This window comes from Paramormyrops kingsleyae, chromosome 10 (genome assembly GCF_048594095.1).
Source record: "Paramormyrops kingsleyae isolate MSU_618 chromosome 10, PKINGS_0.4, whole genome shotgun sequence".
NCBI lineage: Eukaryota > Metazoa > Chordata > Actinopteri > Osteoglossiformes > Mormyridae > Paramormyrops > Paramormyrops kingsleyae.
The window spans coordinates 9,271,878-9,296,682 of NC_132806.1; the positions used below are offsets into that span (position 1 = coordinate 9,271,878).

General features: G+C 42.1%; 3 protein-coding genes and 2 non-coding genes across 19 annotated transcripts in view; all 5 read right to left on the bottom strand.

The window, feature by feature from the left end:
* Positions 1-1,886: 1,886 nt before the first annotated feature.
* Positions 1,887-4,222, bottom strand: LOC111855183 (nucleoside diphosphate kinase homolog 5). Of its 3 annotated transcripts, none has more exons than XM_023833968.1 (6): positions 3,959-4,222; positions 3,697-3,855; positions 2,808-3,013; positions 2,596-2,696; positions 2,197-2,315; positions 1,887-2,031 (listed from the first exon to the last, which is right to left on the bottom strand). In XM_023833968.1, exons 2-6 carry the CDS (start codon positions 3,826-3,828, stop codon positions 1,966-1,968), a joined length of 624 nt encoding a protein of 207 aa, XP_023689736.1. In that variant the 5' UTR covers positions 3,829-3,855; positions 3,959-4,222; the 3' UTR covers positions 1,887-1,965. The 3 variants fall into 3 exon arrangements, with proteins under 3 accessions (XP_023689736.1, XP_023689734.1, XP_023689735.1); XM_023833966.1 differs by having other exon boundaries at positions 2,197-2,318; XM_023833967.1 differs by lacking the exon at positions 3,959-4,222 and having other exon boundaries at positions 2,197-2,318; positions 3,697-3,952.
* Positions 4,223-6,120: 1,898 nt separating this feature from the next.
* rack1 (receptor for activated C kinase 1) lies at positions 6,121-9,851 on the bottom strand. The gene is made up of 8 exons (XM_023833880.2): positions 9,630-9,851; positions 8,979-9,150; positions 8,541-8,688; positions 8,311-8,406; positions 7,511-7,621; positions 6,941-7,081; positions 6,515-6,625; positions 6,121-6,255 (listed from the first exon to the last, which is right to left on the bottom strand). Exons 1-8 carry the CDS (start codon positions 9,736-9,738, stop codon positions 6,190-6,192), a joined length of 954 nt encoding a protein of 317 aa, XP_023689648.1. The 5' UTR covers positions 9,739-9,851; the 3' UTR covers positions 6,121-6,189.
* Positions 9,852-10,062: 211 nt separating this feature from the next.
* On the bottom strand, positions 10,063-10,135 carry trnav-cac (transfer RNA valine (anticodon CAC)). The gene has a single exon. It is a non-coding gene; the product is annotated as a tRNA-Val (tRNA).
* A 568-nt stretch (positions 10,136-10,703) lies between these two features.
* trnav-aac (transfer RNA valine (anticodon AAC)) lies at positions 10,704-10,776 on the bottom strand. The gene has a single exon. It is a non-coding gene; the product is annotated as a tRNA-Val (tRNA).
* Positions 10,777-12,168: 1,392 nt separating this feature from the next.
* The window catches only part of col23a1a (collagen type XXIII alpha 1 chain a), a 120,766-nt gene continuing 108,129 nt past the window's right edge, over positions 12,169-24,805 (bottom strand). For 6 of the 13 annotated variants that reach the window (XM_072717288.1, XM_072717280.1, XM_072717281.1 and 3 more), the window contains 15 exons: positions 24,183-24,260; positions 23,508-23,531; positions 20,642-20,704; positions 20,504-20,548; positions 19,972-20,061; positions 19,033-19,086; positions 18,780-18,854; positions 17,500-17,559; positions 17,307-17,378; positions 17,182-17,208; positions 17,022-17,075; positions 16,845-16,931; positions 16,549-16,599; positions 15,215-15,253; positions 12,169-14,452 (listed from right to left, as the gene is read on the bottom strand). In XM_072717288.1, coding sequence (XP_072573389.1) covers positions 14,402-14,452; positions 15,215-15,253; positions 16,549-16,599; positions 16,845-16,931; positions 17,022-17,075; positions 17,182-17,208; positions 17,307-17,378; positions 17,500-17,559; positions 18,780-18,854; positions 19,033-19,086; positions 19,972-20,061; positions 20,504-20,548; positions 20,642-20,704; positions 23,508-23,531; positions 24,183-24,260 — 870 coding nt within the window. In that variant the 3' untranslated portion in view covers positions 12,169-14,401. Of the gene's footprint in view, positions 14,945-15,214; positions 15,254-16,548; positions 16,600-16,844; positions 16,932-17,021; positions 17,076-17,181; positions 17,209-17,306; positions 17,379-17,499; positions 17,560-18,779; positions 18,855-19,032; positions 19,087-19,971; positions 20,062-20,503; positions 20,549-20,641; positions 20,705-23,507; positions 23,532-24,182; positions 24,261-24,805 lie in introns of all 13 variants that reach the window. The other 7 variants (XM_072717289.1, XM_072717279.1, XM_072717283.1 and 4 more) reach the window with 6 other exon arrangements.

A 24,805-nucleotide genomic window follows, 5' to 3' on the forward strand; every position in this document is an offset into this window, starting at 1 on the left:
GACTGTCATCAGCATGTTGCAACAGGGATACAGAGAGACTGGAAGAGTTACAGAAAGGCATAGAAGTGGGCGTCCTTTGATCACATCCTACACTGATGATGGCTTCATTGTGAACAGTGTCCTGCGGAACCGGATGATGAATGCCACTCAACTCCAGGCACATTTAATGGAGGTGAGAGGCATTCAAGTGTCACGTCAGACCATTCGAAAGCGTTTACATCAGCGTGGTCTGTGTGCTAGACGACCTGCAAGGGTACCTGACCACACTATCAGGCACAGGCGTCATCGACTTGCATGGGCCAGGGAGCATTTAGGCTGGGCGAGGGACCAGTGGGCCTCAGTGCTGTTCTCTGATGAAAGTAGATTCACGTTGAGCAGAAATGATGGTCGCCAATGATGTTGGAGACGTCAAGGAGAGCACTATGCATCAGCCACCGATGTCACCAGACGAGCCTTTGATGGTGGTGTTACAGTGTGGGCAGGTCTGTCTAATCAATACAGAACTGCCCTACACTTTGTGAATGGTACAGTGACAAGCCCATACTACCTGAATAACATCATTAATCCAGTCATTGAGCCCCTGCATGAACAGCACAGGCCTAATTTCATCTTCATGGACGACAATGCTCCAGCTCATCGAGGTTGCATCATTAGGGAACGGCTGCTGGAGCCTGGGGTACCTCGATTGGAGTGGCCTGCACTTTCTCCAGACCTGAATCCCATAGAAAGCCTATGGGATCAGCTGAGTCACCGTGTAGAGGCTCGTAACTCTGTACCCCAGAACCTCAATGACCTGAGGGCCGCCCATCAAGAAGAGTGGGATGCCATGCCTCAACAGACAATAAGCCGACTTGTGAACAGCCTGAGACGTCGTTGTCAAGCTGTAATTGATGCTCGAGGGCACATGGCACGTTATTGAGACATTGACAGTTTTTGTTGTGGTATACTCACCACTGTTGTTGGCTTTTGTTTCAATAAATGTTTTGAGATGAGGAAATCACCATTGCATGCTTCTACTTAAATGCCCTACTTTCATGATATAATATCACTGTAGTGTGAACTTATGTTTTCCATAAATTTCACCCGAAAGCCAAATATCCCTAAGTTTTGGTGATTAGTGTACTACAAAACCTGCCCTTTAAGAGTGATGTGTAAGTTTAAAAAAAAAATAAAAAATTCAGTGCTTAATATTTTATGGAAATAATAATAAATTATATAACGTAGGACAAAAGGACCTGATTCCAGTTTGTACGACTATGTTCCAAAGCGCTTAAATGAAATAAGCTGTCAGTTTTCATATGCATTAAATGGTAAAAATATAACACAAATGAAAAGTTATGATGTTATGTTTCAGTTGCTTTAAAATATTAGAATGTAATTTTTACTTTTATGTTTATGTTGTGCTGTCCCACCTCTAAACAATAATGTGAAATGTTACTGTAATAAAATTAGCAGTTCCTGGTTCTAAATGAAGCTCAGTGCTGTATATGTAAAGATATTCTACTGTTAATTGCACATATTGTGACGACGCGCAGTTCATCTATTGGTTGGTGTCTGTTAAGAGTAGAAACTCACCATGTAGCATCTACAATGAAAGCCAATGGACCACAGTCATTTATTAAATGCACAGACTTGGCTCAATCAGCCCAAGGCTATTTTCATAATAGTCAATGAAAACTTAACTGCCAAAACACAACTTATAGAGCGATGGAGAGAGCTCAGTTTAAAAATAATCTTTATTGTTCATCAGTGGGTAGAGAAAGTTGTATATTTAAAACTAAAATTTGACTATATTAATAGCTAGTGACCATATACTAAGAGTCTGACAAATTCATACGTTCTGGTATTTGTACTGATGCTGAGCGATAATGAAATAAAACAACATATACTAGAAACTTTGGAAAACTTTATTCCATTTACATGGGGTAAAAACTGACATTTTACCCAGAGATGTACTCTGCTTCTTCAGGTAGCATGAATCACCTTTGGCTTGTTGGGGTTGTTTTCTATCAGCCAATCAGCCAGCCAAGTCTTTAAAGAGAAGGATAATCGAAAAGGATCAGTACAAGCATGACACTGTTTGTGTGAGTGTTACAGAGACAGACAATTTAGAGTTCATTTGGAGGTGTGTCTGCTCCCTAAAGTCACAGTTTTCAGTACTTTCCAAGTCTCTTTGATCACCAGTTAGGTACTCACATAGGGGTCCGCTGGCTTCCTCTTGCAGAGCTCAGTCAGTCCATTGAGCAGAGTTGAGTTCACAAATCTATTCAGGTAATCCTTAGCAGCATACCGGGTGGGAATCGGCTCAATGACAGCTGCTGAGTGACACACAGTAATCATTCCAATAATGCAAAAAATAACGCATCATCCTTATTACTCTACTTCCTACTACATAGGTATGACCACACCGTATTCCGTTTATGTCTTGATGAAGTTATACTTATCCAGGAAGTTCCTGATTTTTCCTAAACTATTTAAAGTGTGTAATATTTAAATGGTAAATGGTATGCCGATTAAGAACATAAAAAAGCTATTTACATCACCCAGTAACCTAATGCATGTGACACTCGCTAACTTAGTGTATGTGGCACTCACAATTTGGGAACATGAACTTTATTTCCTTTTCAGCAGCTGAAAAACTGTCACTCCCATGCAAGGCATTCCTCAGATCAGAAGTCCCATATTTAGCTCTCAGGCTAAAAAAAGGTACAAATAATTGCTTGTTAGAATGCAATATAATAATAAACAATTCCAACTGGTATACATTCAATGCTATTGTACCATCAACGAGTAGTCTATGTATCTACCAATTAGGGTGTGTCTCTTTGGCTTTGATAGGGTTACTTGGTCCAATCAGGCTTTTCCAGTACGCGATAGCTTGGTCTCGGGCAAGTACGTAAGCAGTGACGGGTGCAGAGCTCATGAACACAGTAAGGCTGGGGAAGAACAGCTTTCCATATTGTTCCACATAAAAGTCACTACACTGCTCTGGGGTTAACTGGATCTTCCGTTTCTGTTAAACGTGAAGAGAGAAAAAATTATAAGTATAGCGACATTGTCATGGGAAAACATTTCGGCCAAAGTAATCAACTTCAAATCTCCAGAGCAAATTTTCAATCCAGCGGTCCCACTAATGTGACAGAAAGTCAAATATGTAAACCAATGAAACATTTTTGATAATTAGGCCTTAAACTGAAAAGTAATTTTAGAAATTCGCTGAGAAAGTTTTTAAAGTTTTTTTTTTAACTTTATATTGCTATTTCTTTTTACTATATTGCTGAGAGACTTGTCTATTCTCGTCAATCACATTTCATTGTAATGTTGACCCTGTGCTAACTTGCATATCACAAATAAAACTGAAAACTGAAAAACACTTGGTCTAATACTGCTTACACTTGTACCTGGTCATTCATTGGAAGCTCAGCCTATGCGCACATATGCCAAGTCGACAGCCTCGATGTTTAGGCCTACCACCACTCAAACACAATTGCGATGAAATTTGCCGTGCCGGTGGGTCGATCGCTCCAAAGATGAGCGAATACTGCCCTAAAGAGGGCGTGTCTCGTGGTACAATCACTGTATATGTATTGAAATTAAGATTTTTTTCTTTTAACATACATTAGAATGTGTAGTTCGTGGTTTGTCAGCTACAACATACGGGATTGCACTGACGCGACGTTCGAAATAAAACAGTACCTGCAGAACAGTAAATCCAGAGTGCAGAATGATATCCTCGATTTCATCCGCTTTGTCGATAGCATCCGGCTTGATCAAAGCCAGAGTTCGCTCCACATAAACACGAGCTTGTACCGTTTGATTGTCATCCATACTTTATTTTATGACAGTGATGTGTATCTGCATAACACATACCAGAGTGTCGTTTAATTTCGATCGGTAGTCACATTTTCCACATCCACCATCAAACAATTTCTCCAAACGCACAAGCACAGCGCCTTACCGTCTGACCGTAGCATCGATCTCGTTGCTTGGATACGAAGAAACTCTACGGCAACTGAATTGGGTCAATCTTCATACTCAAATTGACCCGTGTTGTGAATCATTGCCGAGATTTAGGCAAAAAATTAACCTTAAAATAAACTTTGGTTAAAAGGGCATACTTCTTTGAAATTTTGATCACACATCTTCATACTTTGGATCTGGGTTGTAAATGGCCCAGGACAGGGATCTCCAACTCCGGTCCTGGAGAGCTACTCTCCAGTAGGTTTTCTATCCCACTTGGCTTCTGATGAGCCACACCTGGCCCTGGTATTTACCTGAGAACAGGTGTGGCTCATCAGAAGCCGGGTATGATAGAAAACCTACTGGATAGTAGCTCTCCAGGACCGGAGTTGGAGACACCTGACCCAGGACATATATGGTGTTGCTTTGGGTGACAGACTACATCAAGGGTGGGCAGTCTTATCCAGAAAGGGAAATTGTGTATGCCGGTCTTCACTGCAATTCCCTCATTAGATTACTAATTATAGGTCTGATTGGTTGAAATGTCCTCACACTTGCGGATAAGACTGCCCATCCCTGGACAACATGGACTTTACACCAAAGCTTTACCTTAATCTCCTCACATCATCAAACTCCTTCTCTGTTTCAGAAATGGGTCTTCTTGTGTAATGTGGGGAACAAACAAAGTGGTTTTGACCTGTACAGAGTGACCACCCTTCCTACAGCTTCCTGAAGTTTGTGTTTCCAAGGTGCCCCCAGTTTGAATGGTAATTTATCGTAGAGAGATCGCCTGACATAGCAAAGGTTCTGCAGGGGCCTAATTTCCTCCATTTTTTAATTATAATTTTTACTCATCACCACAGTATTCATAAAAACTGAACACGCAAACACACTCATCAGGATGACCAGCTCCATCACAGGAGTGACCCTGGACCTACTGCAGGCAGTGATGATGAAGAGGATGCTGGCAATATTGAACAACATCATGAACAATTCAGCCAATCCACTCCAGGGGGCGCTATCCACTGTCTCATCCTAGTGATGGCCAAATGAAGCTTCATTAACAGTTTGCAGTATTTTTTGACCCCACTAGATGGTGCTCTGTTCGAAAAAGGGCTTAAAGCATGACCCAGAGCAAACCAAGAGCACCATCTAGTGGGGTCAAAAAATAAAGCATGAAGCTTAATTTGGCCAACGCGATCTGATTCCACCATGGTGTAGCACAGGGCTATTCAACTCACGGTCCTCGAGGGCAGAGCCCTGCTAATTTTCCAACCTTCCTTCACCTGTGAGCCAGGTGTGAAGCCTCTGACCAATCAGAAGCAGTAATTATTAAATAACTACCTGGTAGAACTGAATACAAGGCCTGGATTTGGAATCAAGGGCCTGAATTGAACTTATTTTTGCTCTTGTGTAATGTCTACTTTGTCCAAATCTGTTTGCACTGTGATGACCGTTTCTTGTTTAAAGTACCTGGTTGCTATATGCATGAGCATTTCCCCCTGGGATTTAAGAAAACTAATTTTACTAAGTTCCTTAGTGTCTCCTGATTCAGCAATAACATCCCGAATCTCATGGCTCTGAATCTGATACACAAGCAAATGACTAGGAACAACCAAGAACAGCTTCATTTATCATCTGAGGTGACACAACTTAACTTTGCAGGAGAAAGCCTTTGGTATGCACTACATTCAGTGTTGTGGCATTAATCTTCATTGCATTGTTGTATATTTCCACTTTGTATATCTCAATTTCCCTACATGGACTGAAGTTGTATTTATAGTAAAAGTGCTTTGTTTTAGGTCAAAAAAAAGTTTTGAAAAGACATGCAGATCGACATACCCTGGGAAATTAATTGGGGAACCAGGGGGATATCTAAACTTTATCTTCATCCCCATTTTTGTAAATCAACCCAATACACACCAAAGAGGCTTTAATCCCAGTCATTAATTTTTCCAGTCAGACACACCGATCCCTTCTGATCTGACCCATTATGATTCTTGGTTCATGCCACCATCACCCAGTTAGGGGATTTTTACATATTGCCCTATCCAGCACAACTGGTACCAATTTCGATCAGACTTTCTACACTGGATTTTGCAGTAAGGAGTGTCAAAGCCGTTCCCCAAACACACAAACCCCAAAAAGACAGACGCGAGATGAAGCTTCACGTTTCCTTTATTCAGGCCTGACAAGTCCGAGCCCCTTCTCTTTTCAGTAAAAAAAAGTTTATCGGGTTCCAATGGTGACTTGCCACACTCTGATCAGGTTGTCTGTGTAACCAGCAAACAGGGTCTGTTGCAGGAGACAAAAACAAACAAAAACATTGTTAGGGGACGTCTGAAAACGCACCCCGCAAACACTCACTCTCTGTGGAACACCCCTCATATTTGCAGGACTTGTCACCAATGGGAGTCAGATATTCAAGTGAATCGAAATAATCACAGGGGACCGAGACGAAGGACATTAACACCATGGAGTGCGGCCACAACCGCGATTTCTGTACCACGTCTAGACAGAATCACAAGACGGTAAGTAGAGAAGCCAAGGCTACCTGTCCATCAGCAGACCAGGCCAGGGACGTGCACTGGGGCGGCTCGGCTTTGCTGTTGGTGCTGATCACCTCCTGCCTCAGCTCGTCCACGATGATCTTGCCCTCCAGGTCCTGAGGAAGGGAGAGCAGGCGGTCAAACGTAAACGTCTCGCCAAGAAACGAAGACACTCACTGCTGCTGTCTGCGAAGGGATTGACTCAGAAACAGCCTCTTTATCATCATCGGAATACAGATGGCATTTGAAGTTTCGTCACGGCTCCCCTTCCGTATTTGTAAATTTCACCTTAAATGTGACTTTAAACCCAGTTCCTAAATGTTCATCGTTGACCCAAATCCTCCCCTATGCTCCCAATCAAGCACAACTGGAAGCCCGTAACCTGAAAAACTGGATGCGACAGCAACACAGCACCCCTCCCCCCCCCATACCCAGATCTTGATGCTGGGGCCAGTGGCAGCGCACAGCCAGTAGCGGTTGGGGCTGAAGCACAAGGCGTTGATGATGTCTCCACTATCCAGGGTGTACAGGTGCTTCCCCTCGTTTAGGTCCCACAGCATGGCCTGACCGTCCTGCGGAGCAGAGAACCGTGTTACTGTCTCACAGTAACCTGGTGTATCGGGCTGCAGTGCCTCCAGGGTACAAATTCGCCTCACGCTCAGAAACAGCCTCTTTATCATCACAGTGACACAGATGGCATTGAAAGCTTCATCACAGCTTCAAGATATTACCAAGCAACAGGCCGCTCATGCAACTCCATCGGACCATCAGTACCTTTTCAATTCAGCATCTTTGTACTGATGAAACTATATCAGTGTTTCCCAACCCCGTCCTCAGGGACCCACAAACGATCCACGTTTTTGCTCCCTCCCAGTCCCAAAAATGTGGACCGTCTGGCAGAGAGTTGGGAGGGAGCAAAAACATGGACTGACCATGGATCCCCAAGGACCAGATTGGGAATCACTGGACTTGATACCCGATTCTCACTGTTCCCAGCATACCTTGCCACCAGAGGCACACAGGGAGCCATCGGGGGAGACGGTCACGGTGTTCAGGTACCCGGTGTGGCCAATGTGGTTAGTCTTCAGCTTGCAGTTGGCCAGGTTCCACACCTGAGGACAAAAGGACCAACACGCGATTCAGACAGGCATCCACACCTGTCTTACAAACCGCAGTTAAGGGTCACGACACACCTTGCGCCAAAAAGGAATCACGCCATCTGCCCCCTCATAATTGCAGGACTTGTCATCAAAACCAAAAGGCTCAGACGATAAGACCAAATTTCATAATCATAGGGACTAAATTTGAATCCAAGTGGCAAAATCTAACACACACTAACAGTGAATTTTTTTTGCAAGCTCTGAGATTTTCTACATTTGCATGTTACTCACTTAACAAATACTAAAAACACACTGAATAATCTTTGCCAACAAATTTACAATTATGAGTACCTATTAGCAAGAAAATGTCATATCTTTGATTCAAAGTAATCTCCTATAGCAGTTATAACAGCAGAGGAAATGAGGCACTTTCTATAAGGGACATGAAATACTGCTCTGTTTCAAAGGATGAAACAGTTAACTAGTGTATTTAAAGTTGAAAGACATTTTCATTTATAGTCCTTCACTCAACTTTCAAATGCTTAAAAACTATAAAAAAAAAACCCCACAGTTCATGAAATTAATTAAAAAGTATTAAAAAGCTGAGGTGTGCAAAAACTTTTGACTGGAAGTGTATACAAAGCAAAATATTTTAAAGCCACGTCACTGAAGGCATTTGTGTTGAACAGACGTGGCCTCACCTTCACCAGCTTGTCCCAGCCGCAGGAGACAATGATGGGGTTGCTGCTGTTGGGAGAGAAACGCACGCAGGACACCCATTCAGAATGACTCTCGTCCTGCAGGGGGACAAAGTTCAGAGAGGTCAGAAGAAGAGCACGGGACTCAGAACAGACGACGAGAGCATCAGAAGCACTCAGGGGGACGCAGCCTCAAATTAGTTGAGGCGCCACCCAAGGGCTGGCACACGCACCTGGATGGTGTACTTGCAGACCCCCAGGGTGTTCCATAGCTTGATGGTCTTGTCCCTAGATCCAGATACGATCTGGCGGTTGTCAGCAGAGAAGGCGACGCTGAGGACGTCCTTCGTGTGCCCGACGAATCGGCGGGTGGTTGTGCCACTACAAGACAGCAAAAAAGAACATTAATACACTTCAAATGTTACCGTGTTCCTAGCTGGAAAACCTAGAAGTGCACGTAGGATCAAGTGCAAAACGACAGTCTGCAAGCATAAAGTAAATCTAAATTATTTTTCTTAGCTGAAGTGCTCCTATAGGGTTGTATGGGGGGGAAGAAAGTATAAGAGGCTTAATCATGCTGGTCAGGGCGGACAAGGTGGGTTTGGCTGTGCAAAAAAAAAAAAAGAAAAAAAAAAGAAGCATTTAAGGTGCTTTCCCGTCCCCCCACTTACGTGGTCAGATCCCACAGACGCAGGGTTCCGTCCCAGGATCCGGACAGAGCAAACTGCCCATCTGAGGAGATGACCACATCGCTCACAAAGTGAGAATGACCACGCAGAGCACGCTGGGGGACGCCGTAGTTGGTCTCATCACGCGTCAGCTTCCACATGATGATGGTCTTGTCTGCGGATAGAGAAGAGAGCATGGATATATGATCGTGTGTTCAGGGAACTAACATAAACCTGTATGCAAATAAACAGAAATCAATTCACTGAAAAATGTTTGATAAAAGAAAAAAAGCGGCCATGACAGGCGTTTTCCGTTCGCGTGTTCGTGGTCCACACAGTGCTGGGACACGATCATGTAGATCCTCGAGAAGCCGCCTTATTAGCCGCATTGACTAAAAAAATTTCCACGCACAAAGCACGCCAGCATCACTTTGACCAGCTTTCGTCACACAACGTAAAAATTTACCGGGCCCAGAACATCACGATGTTATTAATGCGTGGGTATGGTTAAACATTTCGGACCAGCCAAATGTTCCACAATACGAAATACAATTATTATGGTCAGCTTACAATTTAGGCTGTAACAGAAAAGTAATTAACTATTACACGTAGTTTAGAGACTATGTGGAACAGTCATGGCGACGGACGGGGTACCTCTTGACGCAGACAGAATCATATCGGGAAATTGAGGAGTAGTCGCAATCTGGGTGACCCAACCATTGTGCCCCTTAAGGGTCCCCCTTAGGGTCATCTGTTCAGTCATCTTGACGACGGTTTTACGGTGCCTTTAACGAGGATGAAGTCGGATTAAAATCAAGGACTTCGCCGACTCGCTACCTCTCACATTTAGGCACAGGGAAAAAGGAAGACGTCACCCGGAAGCGGATCTAAAAAGCCAGACCGGGCTCAGGCGTGTCACTAAGAATTATGGGTATGGCGTTATGCCGCGCGGCGGGCAACAACGCGGATTGAACGATTAAATTATGAAACGGTAAATATAGAACTATACGATAGTATTGCACAAATACTATCTGTCACTATTAATTACAAAACCAAACCAAGTCTATCATAAAAAATAAAAATAAATTGTTTCCGCCCGGTTTCGAACCGGGGACCTTTCGCGTGTGAGGCGAACGTGATAACCACTACACTACGGAAACTAGCGCTAAAGCAACGTTTGCTTGTGTCTACTGTTGTTATGGTGCTTATTTGATAAACTGTTAAAGTATATTCTTTAGCGTTTCTGACATTTCTGATCATTATTCATTATGTATTAAATGAAGTTCTGAAAAAACTTGTATAAGAATGCGAGTCTATTTCTTCTCATGTTGAGATTTTCTATCATGAATTCGCAGATTCGCTTAGGTCTTACAGCACTGAACACGTGTTTCCGGCCTGTTTCAAAGTGAGCACTTGTTCCTTTATTTGTTTCATTAGCATCCATCACATAAACTAGCAGCTTCCCCGTTGCATATATTGTATAACTGGTTATAAGAAGACTCGTATAATTAACTAATGTACAGCTTAAGTATCACATAAACTAGCAGCTTCCCCGTTGCATATATTGTATAACTGGTTATAAGAAGACTCGTATAATTAACCAATGTACAGCTTAAGTATCACATAAACTAGCAGCTTCCCCGTTGCATATATTGTATAACTGGTTATAAGAAGACTCGTATAATTAACCAATGTACAACTTAAGCGAATAGTAAGGCGGTGAAAATATGTTTCCGCCCGGTTTCGAACCGGGGACCTTTCGCGTGTTAGGCGAACGTGATAACCACTACACTACGGAAACCAACTGACAGTATAATTTTTCATGCGCCTACAGTAATTACACCACGGGTGAACTGTCTACGAAATTTATAAGGAATCGTTATGACTACAGTTGCTTTTATACTTACAGTTTTTTTCAGTCGCTAACAAGCGTTTGTCCAAACAGTTGTCACATTTTCAAAACTCTAAACACAATTAGCACAGCATCGGTCTTTTGTGGCCATACCATTCACACATTTCATGTCGTTTTCACCCAATATGCAGTCAGTGAACACATTTCCACAATGCTTACATTTTCTTAACAGACAAGCTATACCTCCCAACAAAATTATGGACTGTTTTTGTAGTATTTACGAATGTTAACACACAACATCCCACAATAGCAAAAACAATATTCCAAACCTTAGATACAGTATAAAAACCTCTGCTTCTGCAATGATATCAGTTCAAAAACTATATCAATATCAAAAATATATCTCAGCTGATAATAAACAAACAATTGAATAATTGACACACAGCTGATTTATGTTGGGTAAATTGGGCCAACCACAGCTTATTCCATTCTGGCTTAGACTCAGTGGGGTTTATAAGGCAAGACTTTGAGGAGTGATGTTGATGAAAACATGTGGCCTAACCCTGAAGATCGCAGAGATTAGATGCAAATTTTTTGCCTTTTTTTAGCCCCCCTCCCCCCCCCCTTTTTATCTTGGCTTTTTGCTGTTGTTTTTTTGTTCAGAATGCTCTTGTGTGTTTCATGGATATTTTGTTCACTGTAAGCAATACTGTAAAACTTTTTCTGTTCTATCATACCGTGTTTCTACTGTACCTCCTGTAGTAAACAGTAAAGAAAAAAAAACTTGTTTGCTTTTTACTGGAATGCTTTTGAATGTGAACATTACTGTACATGTGGACATACAGTTACCAACCAAGACATTTCTGGTGTCAAAATGGTGGATTGCATGTTTTGCATGCAAATACCTGTAAAACTGAAACATAAAAGTCTATGCAGTTTTTGTAATGTCAATAATAGCCAGTATTTTGAAACCTGGTGTACTTTGATTGACTGCATGTACCTTGTGAAGTGAAAACAAGTGTTATTCTTTGACAGAATAATTTCATTTTGAGTCAGATTTATAGTGTTTTTGTAAAGTTAGTGTGTGCAGAGAAAGATGTGTTCTATTTTGAAATGAAGAGTTAGTATATATTTAACAAAATGTATTTTTGAGAAGAAAATTATCCATTTGGCCAATTGTGTTTTGTAGGTGTGAGTCTGTGTTAAGAGTTTAGAAAAAGTATCTGAAGTATGGGTAAGCGCTTGTTAGCGATTGAAAAAAACTGTAATAGATAGAGGTTGAATATTCGCAAAGTGCAAAAAAATAAAAATATTCCGAGACAAATAAAAAAACACTTATTGAATATTTGAAATGTTTATTTTTAATTGTATGTACCAGATTTCACATATTTTCAAAACAAACCAAAATGAGAAACATTATAAAAATAGCTGAAAACTCTTTTACTACAAAACATAAAATAATCAAAACTCAATCCAATCATGTGATAGTAAAATTACTAACACCACGAAATATTCCTTGATGAGCTTTTAACTAGAATTTATGCCTTATCGAAAAGATTTACTATTACGGTAAGGCAAAGTGTTCAGCCAGTGACTTGCGCAAATGACGCAAATGACCTGAAATAAATGCTAAATTGTCCAAGTTTTCCTTACAAAACTCTTTTAAGATGCAGGTCTGCGTAAAAGTCTCCTCATTAATAAACACACTGTACATTACTCAGAAGCATACAGAATTCAGAAGTATACAAAACAAAAATTAAAAAGCCAGGCTTGGCAAGAGAGTAAAAGACAAAAAGTTGACTCAGAGTCACAAGTCCTCTTTACATCTTTTTGTTAAATAAAAACCTTTGCAGAATAGTGATAAAAACACTGTACTAGCTACCATTTCACTCATAAAATTACTTATCTCTGGTCAAATGGCAAAATAGAGACAGGGACCTCAACCAGCTGTCTTTTGTCTTCACAATGCTCCGTGACCAAGGTGCCCCATCAAGAAAAACTCCAAATTGAAAATTAAAATTCACCAAAGAAATTCCAAAACGTTGTGTGCAGTGGTCTTCACCTTCTATACAAATTAGGGAAAATGCTATATAAAGTTACTAAAAACTGTACAACCACACCTTGGCTTATGGGGATCGCCCTTCAGCTGTTAAAGCGTGTGTGTGTGTGTGTGTGTGTGTGTGTGTGTGGGGGGGGGGGCTGCTTTTTAGGTGTGTGAGTCGGCATGGGATGCTGTGTTGCCCTGTGATGCGTGGGTCCCAGGTATTAAGATTTCCATAAAATGTAGCAGATGAAGCGATCGGCAAGACCTTGAACCACAAACGGCTTTCTGAATTCAGAAAAGTGAAAAAAGAACATAAACAAACAGGACATCTCTGTGGAAAAGCCATCACTTTGCACACATGAGTTTATAAGGAAAATCAACAATTACAACAAAAGACTATAAATGGAAATATGTTGAACTGCCCTTCATGTCTGTGGATTTATAACAATAATAATGATGATTTCCGCAATACCAACAATCAAACCTGTATAGCTTACGTCAATATTCATGGCTGTCAATAGACAGCTGTGTATGCAGCCTTTGGCTTGATACTCACAGACTTCTGAACAAAAATACAGAAAATAAAGCTACTTTTGAGGGAACCAATGGGTATTTATTATCCAGCAAAGCTGGTTGATGACAAGTCTAATGAAATGTTTTATGAGAAAATTTATAAACAGAGAGAAAAAGAACACGTGTATTGTGTGACCTACTGGAAAGTGTCTGTGAGCAGGTTACAATACTAATATATATATATAGGATGTTTTAAACTCTTTCATTCACAATGTTTTAACAAAACACAAAAAATCTTCATGTTTAATAGCACGGACACACAGGAATAAGACATGCGCTGTCATGAAAAGTTCTGCACACAAATCTGTCTACTATATGTCACTAATGATGTAACAAAAAAAAAAAATATATATATATATATTTTGGTTTATATTATACAAAAATGTCCATCCACAGGAGTGCTACCGTAATGGTAATATCCAGAAATAATCACAACCAAGTGTCATTAATATGAACTATACAAACTATCACATCATTTAGTAAAACAGTAAGTATTTCTTGCCTCATCAAAAATTAAAAATTGAAAGCTGTGCACTGGGTCACTGTGACCACAAATGAATGAATGGTTTCTGGTAATGTGTTGAAAAATAAACCAGAAATAGTTTACAAATTTCATAAACTCTGAACATATCAAAACACAATTCGTTGTATTAACTGAATATGGAACAAACGAAAAAGAAATAATCACAAATATACTTCAAACAAAGAAATACTTCCAGACTTTCATTATACCAATGGGGGACATTCTGGCTGCCTTTCTGCCTCGATGGCCTTGTGGTTTGTTCGGTTTGCCTGGGTTTCCAGCGTGTTGAGTTGTAGCGAGCCCATTGTTGCCCCCTGCTGGTCAAACTCCATACCGGAGAAACTGCAGGTCTTAACTGCGAGCATCACGGACCTCGACCTTCACGTCTGTTTTGATACGGTTTTGCTCCGCTGAGCACACGTCTCTCTCCTTATTTAAGGGTGAGAGATAGGCTTCAGTTTCGGCTTCTGCCAGGTATTATTGTCCTTCCAAAACAAAGAGAAGGGGGAGGGGGGCGTTGGTGTAAAAGTCTCTGAATCGTCTTTGGGTGACATCAGTCTCATGCAGCATTTCGCATAAAGAAAGCAGAAAGTCCGTTTGTAGTGTTAGGACCCAATCTTCCCGTCCATATCACTGTAGCAGCAACTTATGTCGACTACATAAGGAGTCCGTCAACTGGTTTTCCATGATTAGTTTTACTCCTAAATCTTCATGGCAGCCATTCTTCATTATACGAACTTTACACACAATTTAAAAGTCCAATTGGTAACATTAATTACTACTAGCCTACAATTTCTTGTAGGTTTTTCGTTAACACCTTCGTTGTTAAAAGACAACATGATGTCCGACATTAAAAGCGTAATATATTATATTAAACCTTTCCTTACAAATCGTTTTCTTTCAAAAAAGTAAAAGTATTCAGCTGCAAAATATACCATATCAATATGTACAGGTGGCATGCGTCTTGTTAGTCATCACTGCAAAAGAACAACAGAAAATGTTAGCGTTAGCTCGAGAGCGTTGGCTTTTTGGGATTCACTGTGCACTGTTTATTACAAGTCTGTGGTTTCTCAACTGGTTATTTTTTCAAAAATAATCAGAAATCCAGTCCAAACTGTCATGTATATAGAGGTGTTTATATATTAAATCATTAGATGCAGATAAATGTATTGACAATCGCGCATTTTAAGTCGCTTAATTATCAGTTAAGTTTAATAGTATTTTTTTGTGTTATTCGTGATACTGACCTTGTGCAAACATTCCTTTATGGGGAGTCCGTCTGGGCCCTGAAGGGAAGGTAAAAGTTAGTTATGAACAGATCCGCAAAAAACGGACCCAGCGCAGGTATTTTGGCACTCAACACGTGCACAGATGGAGATCGAGGAGCAGAGGAGCACAGAGCCGCCTAAATCGCCGTGAATGCAGGCCAGCAGCACTCTGCCGGAAAATGCAGCAATCGCAAATGACAGCAGGACACTGCAATAAATAACGTTCTCAATCTGCTGATGAAGAACACATGTCTTTTTTTTCTTTTTGTGTGCGTTGGGGAAGCTACATTTTGGTGCTTCATGTTCTGGTGTTTTATGAAGCAATGTTATCAGTTCACATGCAGTAATAACAGGCGACAGGGCAGTATATCACTAAGCATAGTCTAACATGTAATAAAACACATAACACACGCATAGCAGACGGACAGGTCAAATGAAACACCAGCTGCCTCTAAGGTTATGCAGTGGAGGTCCAAGACCAATATGTCTGGCAAAGGTATGATTTCTTATACGGTCCTTCTAACACAAGTGATGTCAGAAATACATTTCATGGGGCATCCAGTAACCCTACTGATAGGCCCCCGTGGTAGATTTCGCTGACCAGGCAGGGTGGCAGGAGGGGGGGTTCCCACATTTTGCTGACAGATCATGGGGGGTTCAAACCCATAATTTTACTACCTGACTACATGTTTAAGCAGAAGAATCCCCAACACAGGAGTGCAGCCTCAACACGTGCACCATTACTGGGGAGTACAGGGCCGGCCTAGGGGCTGATAATCACAGCCATGGGCAGGCAAGCCCGCGTGTAAGTATGATTTCCGTATAATCATTCAAAAATGCAACACAGAAGAAAACAATGGCAAAAACGACTGAAAACAGCAGAGTGTGAAAGGAAGGGATCGAGACAGACAGCGGGATGGATAGAGTCAGTGGGGGGGGGGGGGGGGGGGGTTTCAGGGGGCTGTGGTCAAACCTTTGAGAAGCTCAGTTTGCACCCTTATATCCCTAAAGGACAGAGCTGATCTTAGCAGAGTCCTTGGGGTTTCTGGGAAATATGTGTTCTCTTCAACCTTGTTTACTAATATTTATAGTGCTTTGAATCAAATGGGATTTGCTTAAAGAGTAAGCTTCAGTAAATATTTATAAATCAGTTTTAGTCACTGTGTGACACAGTGAATCCCTAAAGCTCTATCTCAGGCTGATCAGAGCTATGAGCTCTTTAAATAATGTCAGCTTGACTTCCAGCCCCAGGTGGGAGATGAGCATGCAGGGTTGTCACAGCAGGAAGGGGAGAAGAGACAGAAGTACTATACCAGGGGACAGGGGACATCTGGGGTGGGGTGACCTTTAACCCCATCACAGCCCTGTCAGCGAGAGCCATCCCGTTGTTACACATGACACATATTTGCTCACATAACCACGCACACAAGTACACTCATCTGTATGAACACGCTCACACATCCAGGCATTCAAAGCTGAGGCAATTTACATAGCTAATAATAAACCTCACTCACTCATCCATCCATCCATTCATCCAGACCCGAGTATGATAACTCATTAGAGGAGGTGACAGCAGTGGGGTGGGTGGTAGATTAGCGAAGCCGCTTACCACGGGACAGGGCTGGTCCAATCCGGGGGGTCCCTGCTCACCCTTCTGTCCCTTCAGACCTTTTCTGCCTACTGTCCCTCTGTCACCCTTCGAAAGAGCAGAGTAAAGATTGAAAGCAGGCTGGAAGCCATATTGCGCACACGTCAGGCCGACGTTTATCGAGTTTCACTGCCTCACCTTTTCTCCTTTCTCTCCTCGGTCACCCTTCTCTCCTGTAAGCCCCGGGAAGCCCTGAGGAGACAGGAACAGGAATGTGTCAGTGGGAGGGGTCTCAGGCCAGCCACAGGGTGGCCCCCATTCAGAGAGACGAAGCGAAGAAGAGAAGAGAGGTACCCACATCTAATCCGGGTTCCCCCGACTTTCCCTGTAAGACAGAATGGTGAGAGTGTGGTGAGCCAGCTAAGCTAAGCTAAGCTAAGCTAAGCCCTCGAGCAGCTTCAGCGGGTGAAATAAGGCTGTTACCTTCTCTCCTTTCGCACCTGGCAGGCCTAGCAATCCGGCCGGACCAGGCGGGCCTTGTGGACCCAGTGGTCCCTGTGGGAAGAGGGCAGACACTCTCGGCATCAAGAAGTCCATGCGGATTGTGAGCAGCATGTCGCTGGTGCTGCGCAGCCTAGTTGCAGTGGTATGTGGACGGCTGAAGACGGAGGCTCACCAATGGCCCAGGGGGGCCGACGTCCCCCTTTTCACCCTTTACCGCTTCCCCCGGCTCCCCCTGTACAACAACACAACGAACCATCAGCGGACCACATATTTTAACTCAAATAGTCAGAGACATATGAGACTACAGCAGAAGACCAGCTTAATAGTGTGGGCTAAAGAGTGTTACCTACACAAATGGAATTAAGCGTAAATGATAGAACCCTTTTCTAACAGTCTCCATGTTTGAATTGTAAGTAATGCTTGAACCAATATGGTCGCTTAGAAGATGGCCAACCAAAACACAACCCTGAACATAGGGCACAATGCAGAAGCTACTGGGTCCTGTACGGTAACTATACCCCCAGTCACTCACTGCCCACTTCATTTTCATATAATCAATGGTTTGAAACATGTAATTTTATGATTTTATACAATACACCCCATTGTGGTGTAATAAATTGATGCAAACAGTCAAGGACGTCCTACTTCTCATCAATCCTTCAGACCATCTTAAGCCTGGAACTGCTTAGTGGTCATGGTCATGTGACCATCTGAAATCCCATCATGTGATCATCACAACTCATTTTCTGAGGTTCCTGGTGACACTACTGGGTTTCTGAAACTACCCAGCAATGAGCAAAATAAGCCGTTTCGGATTACCGTGTTGTTTTATGGTTTATGAATGAGTTATAATGTTTAGAGCCTCATTCATTTCATACTATGTCACAGGAAGAGAAACAGCCAAAAGAGGCTGGAGTCACATTGGCCGCGGGGCTCTGACATGAAGCAAATGTGCAAACAGCAGAATTGATGCATTTCGCTTTCGTGGTTTGTGAGGAAAAATGCCGGTGCGGTCAGAGTAGCCAAGTCTGCCGTTTTTTTGCTTGGCTTGTTAGCTTTTTGAAATACCACACTCCGAATGAGGGGTCCAGGCACTGGGAAGGTCTTGAAATTTCAAGAAAAGTAAACTCATAAGTAGTCTTAGATTTGGTGATGATGGTGAGGAAAATCGATACAACAGGACTGAGTATCAGTTTAAAGCCGGACTATTTTTACTGCTCGTCTAGACTCATGCTGTATAAATAAAAGCTTTGAACTGTTTTTTTTTTGGATGCTTTAACTCGCAGCTTCACATAAAAACACAAACACAGAATATTTTAAACACCAGCTTTCTGACCAGGTAATCCAGCGTGTCCCTTTAATCCAGATATAAGGTCCACCTGCATGTAAATCTCTCTCTGGGCAGAGGAACCGGGCTCTGTGGTTAATTGTGTGGGGAAGTGAATCACTCACTTTGAATCCCTGGAGACCAGGAGGACCAGCAGGGCCAATGGGGCCTGGGGGGCCCGGAAGGGATATCATCTGTACCTGTGGGGGCCACAGAAACAACAGGGCATGCATCATAAATTTAGCATCCCTGATTCTCATTTATACAGCATGGAGCAGTTAGAATGATTTAGCACTCGAACGCTTTGGTGCGTGTTACTATGACAGGTGAATTCACATGGATGCAATTGCATGTGTGATAGCAGCATGTTACATTTACCAGGTCATCCTGGGACAGACTGTCTCCTTTCTCTCCCTTTTGTCCATCGACTCCCTGAAGTGTTAAAATAATAAGTTGGATTGTTTTGATAAATTAACAGAAATACACTAATTGGGGTTATTTGTAATATACACAAGTGGCCAGCATTGCAGAAACACTTAGCATTTTTGGTATTACGCTTTAAAAATTACTGCATGAATGTTGGCAGTAATGTTTATAAACAAAGAATGTTACAAATATCACACATTGGATGATTGAATAAGTAACTGGAATAAAGTTCGGTAACCTCTAAAAATTGGAAGCGTTTCCACAGTTTGGGCCACGATGTATGTATATGACACTATGACACTCAACAAATTTGACAGTTTTTCAACCAAAAATAAATTCAGTGTAAAGTCCTGAGCAAAACAACAGGCCGAACCCAAACTGCACATAATTAAGCTTTGGCCCTGGTTTAGATTTCCCCCTTTATGAGCTGCATGTAGCCTGGAAACAAAGTAGTAGAGTAACAGTAGGTAAATTTTGTCGTCTTTTACTTTATATTTCTTCCATTTCTTATTCCTTACATGAATGTGAGGGTTACATGTCTATGGCTATTGCTATGTAGCAGGCCAGTTAGACTTGGATAAAGGGTTGCAGGTGTGTCTGTGTGAAGCTGGGACTGAGTTTGTGTTTCCCTATGTTCAGACCCCCTTCCCCTTAACAAAATGCCGCTCGCTGTTCCGTTTTGCCCTTCAGTACCCGAATGCCTTTTTGTGATTATTTTAAAAGTGTCTCCCTATTCTCTCCTTCTGTTCTATACGTCTCCACTCCCTCTCCCAGATGAACTCCCTGTCCCTTCCTCCCACCCTCATGTCGTGTGGCTGTTCACCGCCCTGCCTGACTGATTTCGTAGGACCTCCAAGTGTCTCCCAGTGGGAAAGTGATGGCCACACTTACCGCTGGTCCCGACAGACCCATCTCGCCTTTCTCTCCTTTTTCACCCAGCATCCCAGGTTCTCCAGGGTCGCCTTTTGCACCCTTGGGACCCTGAGAATAAGGGATCAAAGGATGAAGGGATGACGTTGAGGACCTCAGAAATGGGACCATAAATGCTCTTGAACGATCACTTGAATTTAGTGAAAAACTTCAAGCACAAAACATACAAAATGCAGTTAAATTGTTATCCCATTGAGGGTGTTCCCCTGACTTGTGTTATCTACTCTCTCTGAGAGTCTCAGGACTTCCCATCACCAGAATATGTGGTTGGAAGATGGAAGGATAGATGGAAGGATAGATGGATGCATAGATGGATGAAGAACATTCATAAATATTCATAAATGCATGAAAATATTGATTGATGTATTGTCTTGGCCAACAAAATTTCACAATGATTTTCTTTTGAAGATTGTGGCAGGAAATTGCTTGAAGTCAAATGATTTTTTCAAGACAAGCCAAATGAAGGAGTGGGGTGAAATACTTGAAATAATACCTTTTCACCATCAAGCCCAGATGTCCCAGGTAAACCCAGCTCTCCCTGTTCCCAGAAACACAGGACCAGAAATATCTTAGATATATAAATAGTTTATGATGAACAAATACCCCCAGTAATGAGAATAGACAACCCTACCTTTGAACCTGGTTCTCCAGGGGGGCCTGGGGGCCCAGGAGGGCCAGGAGGTCCAGGAGGACCCTGCAGAAAGTCAGAAAGACAGGAGTGATTGCTCTACAAGTAAGTAGGTGGAGGTGGAGGATGGCTCCACAAACCCAGTTTTAAAGGGTTTCAAAGGCAACGCTGAACCTCTTTGGGCAACACTCTATGTCAGGAATGTGCTACGGATCTGAGGAGAGCAGATGATGTATAGCAAAGCGACTGGGCCTGACTGCTAGGTCCCCCCACATGCTGTCAATAGAAATTAAGCTTCCATCTTTATACCCGACACTTCAATACTATTACTATTATTGAATTGCCTGTAATTTCTTTGGATGGAGACTAAATGTCAAAGGAATGCCAGATGGATGGTTCTGGGGCCACTGTTAGAAGTTGAAGGAGCATACAGCAGGAGGGCAGCACAATAGCGGATTGTTATGCGAGTGTCAAGGTCATCATGATGCACATGCCATTTGCACGTCTAGCGGCCATCAGTGTGGCACCCAGACTCTGACTGCCGCAGGCCGGTTAGCAAAACCACCGTAAAACGTGCAGGGTCCTCGAAACAGAACGAGGACACGCAGCCACGGTGAAAATGGAGCCCAGACGCCCCAGCACTTCCTGCCCCAGCCTTTAGTTCATCGCCTTGGCTTGTATGACTTTGCTCAGTAACACTTCACAGAGCACAAATACTTAGTAGTAACTCAGTTATAACTGAAGTACAAATCATGAACAAATATAGTTACTACTTAAGATGATGTCATGAGTCATTAATCATGATCAAACAAGAGATCAGTATTTTACTTGTTATTCATTACTTGTTCCTTCAGTAGTTCCTTAGTTGTTCCTTTAGTAGTTCATTAAGATTTACAGAATTAACAGATACAGCAAGAAATATAGTAACTGTTTGGGATACATGATGCGTCACAATGAACAAACATCAGATCAGCATTTTACACGCGTTATTCTTGATCTGTTCCTTCAGTGGTTCCTTCAGTAGTTCATAAATGTTTACAGAATTAACATAGTAACAAATATAGCACTTGCTTTAGGTGAAAGATGCGTGATAATTTATTAATGATGACGAAACATGAGATCAGTATGTAAGTAACACTTCATTTGTGGTTAATTATTACATAAGCAATAGCATAATACTAGAGTATTTGTGTTCCCTCAAGTAAAGTATTACCCTTTGCTCTCACTACGTTTTTCTTCCATGTTCCAGATCTGCTATCCTGACCAGACACCGGTGCTTCAGAATGCAGTGCTGTTAGCGTGTGAGACACGCTGCCCTGTGAGATGAATGTCTCTGGCATCAAGCCTTCTGTTGTCCATCACCCCAGGGGCAAAAACAGCGAAATGTTGAATTCATCTCCTTCCCACGTTTAGGCCTTTGTTGACCACTTTTCTTCCTGGAATTATTTGCTTTTGTCGTAATTTCCATGACAAAAGAAAAGTACACAAAAGCCGTATGTTTCTTATGTTTCGGGCAATGACACATGCAAAGATTGTTAGACATAACTAAAATAAATGAATAAGCTGTATACGAACAGCATAATATTTATCAGTGATAAATATAATTGTTATTTTGGGACATCAAATAGATGGTCTAACCTGACAGAAACCAGATTAATCTCCACAAGCCTCTTCTGATCATGATTTTAATCACATTTTTTCACAAATCTCATAAGTGGGCGCCCAGCTCAGGGGGATTTCAAAGGTCTCTTTAGAGATGGGGAGGTCCTCAGACATCGTACCAAAGGCCCCATCAGGCAGTGGCCTGGGCTTCCAGTGTAACAAACACCTGATAATAACAGAAGACCTGAACCAATAGATAGCGACCTGCTAATTAGCATGGAGGACGGAGAGCCACAGTCTGCATTTGCCACGGACAGAATGCCAATTGTTTTGCTTCACGGCAATAGACAGACGCAAGTCTGCCACCATTTACCGTGGCATCTTCCACTGTGACTGAAAAATGCCTACAAAGTAGGATAAGTTTTGGTAACACTTTACTTAAGGCAGTCATCATAATGCATTATAGATACCTTCATAATTCATTATAATGCAATCATAAAGTATTATAAACATGGCTATAACTATTTATAAAAAGGCACAACACATTATAGCTATGTTTATGATGCATTATGAATGCTCTATGAAGCTGTCATCTATAATGCACCTTCATAATGCATTTCAATGGTCGGTATAAGCATTAAGGTTGCTTTGTACTGCATTATGAAGGTATCTATAATGCATTATAGGTCAGAGCTTCATAGAGCATTCATAATGCATAATAAACATGGCTATAATGTGTTATGCCGTTTTATAAATATTTATAGCTGTGTCTATAATACCTTATGAATGCCTTATAATGCATTATGAAGGTATCTATAGCGCATTATACATGAGTGCTTTAAGTATTAAGTGTTACTGAATTTTTTTACTTAAATCGAGAATTATGTATCCAGGCACATGTTACATATTCTCACAGTCAAGAAGAATTCCAGACTGATAAAAAAGATGCAGCAATAGAGCAAATAATGCACACGTCAGTTTTTGGAGCAAGAATACAGCTGAGTATTGATGTCTATCACACGCACCATGTGTTCCTTTTATGCATAGTCAAGGCTTGGCTGGTCTGTTACATGGTTTGAATTTTTGATTGCTTTGGTGCCCAAAGCAACGCAGACCAAGTCACACGCACAGCACACACGAGCACTGACAAAATGGGAAAGGGGTGGGTGGGGGCAGGGGTCTAAGGATGGGCTGAGACTGGGTGGGACAAGGGGGGGCAGAGGAGGGCGGGGCATAACCAGAAACACATGCTGATGGTCAGAGTTACCGAGACGCTGATGGTGTGGATGGCCTGTCGAGGGAAAAAACGTGAGCGTGTTGAGCGGGGCTCCTAGGAGACTGTCGGCCACCGCGTTGCAAATCACATTCGATGTGCCGCAGTCGCAGCGTTACTGTTATCTCCCATAAAAAGCTGCAGGGTCTCCAACAGCGACCGAAAGATGTGCGCCAATTCCCCGCGCAAGAAAATAGACAGGATACGTGAAACATCAAGTGCCAAAGCAAACAGAACTAGTAGGAAGGATTTACAAAATCCTGAAGAGGTTTCAAAAATCTCCTGAAGAGATTTCAAGTTCTCATGATAACATTTTTACAATTTTACAGTATGAAATTTGTTCCACATGAAATGATGCTGTCAGTTTTCTCAGGGCTGGAGACCCAGAGTCTCACATTCATCAGAGACTGGTTTTTACAGACTGTTTCCCAAAGGAAATAATAATGAGCTTGCTGTGCCTGAATAGGAATTTATAGGGCAATCACACTGGTAAAATGAGGGGTAGACGTGGAAATTAAAACATTACACCACGAGAAAGACATGGACCGTGCCTGTGAAGTCGATCAACTCGTGACCCGCTATGTGATTTTCTGCAGCACTGCGCCCTTGGCGCCCCCACATCACGAGAGCCTCCAAGGGTGACCCATCCCATCAAAAGCTGAAGCTCACCTCCAAGGCTTCCTGAAGTTTGCCGTTGAAGTTGATGATGTCGGAAGGCCCCGAAGCACCTTTCTCACCAGGTTCACCCTACCAGCAAGGTCAACCAGAGGAACAAGCACAAAAAAAGACATGCTATTTAGCACATTGGTTTAGCTATCTTTGACTTGACCTACTTAATTTGGGATTTCAAGACAGACTAAACTCTCAAAACCACTGGATATTGTCTTTAAGTCCTTATGTAATTCTCACAGGCATAATTTTTCCCAAATGAAAACCGTGTTTTTACCAGCTGTACACTTCCTAAATTGGTGAATGGTAACAATAAGGACGCCTATGTAGCAGGCAGGAATGATACGACTGTAACATTTTACAGTCTCCATTAAATCATTCTATCCAGGAAATAAAGCAAATAGTTTCCACGGTTACTGTGCCTGTATGAGATTGTGGGTCCTGTAAGGCTTGGCTTGGGGCGTATATAAAAAATGATGGCACTGCACCATATGTTATGATAGCATCTTTATACAACCTGCTGTATTTCCGTAGCTCCTGGGTATATGGAGGTGGCCACATTACCAAATTACCACGCAGGTCCCTGATTGGCTAATGTACCAGCTACTGAGTATGATGCTGTG

Excerpts from the sequence above, each read along its gene's own strand:
- LOC111855183 (XM_023833966.1), bottom strand. The coding sequence starts at position 3,828 with ATGGATGACAATCAAACGGTACAAGCTCGTGTTTATGTGGAGCGAACT. Across the intron at positions 3,014-3,696 it reads CTGGATTTACTGTTCTGCAG|AAACGGAAGATCCAGTTAAC; the intron begins GTACTGTTTTAT and ends CACGTTTAACAG. Across the intron at positions 2,697-2,807 it reads AAAGAGACACACCCTAATTG|CCTGAGAGCTAAATATGGGA; the intron begins GTAGATACATAG and ends ACCTTTTTTTAG.
- rack1 (XM_023833880.2), bottom strand. The coding sequence starts at position 9,738 with ATGACTGAACAGATGACCCTAAGGGGGACCCTTAAGGGGCACAATGGT. Across the intron at positions 7,622-8,310 it reads GCTGGGACAAGCTGGTGAAG|GTGTGGAACCTGGCCAACTG; the intron begins GTGAGGCCACGT and ends TTTTGTCCTCAG. Across the intron at positions 6,256-6,514 it reads CCTGGTCTGCTGATGGACAG|ACCCTGTTTGCTGGTTACAC; the intron begins GTAGCCTTGGCT and ends CTCCTGCAACAG.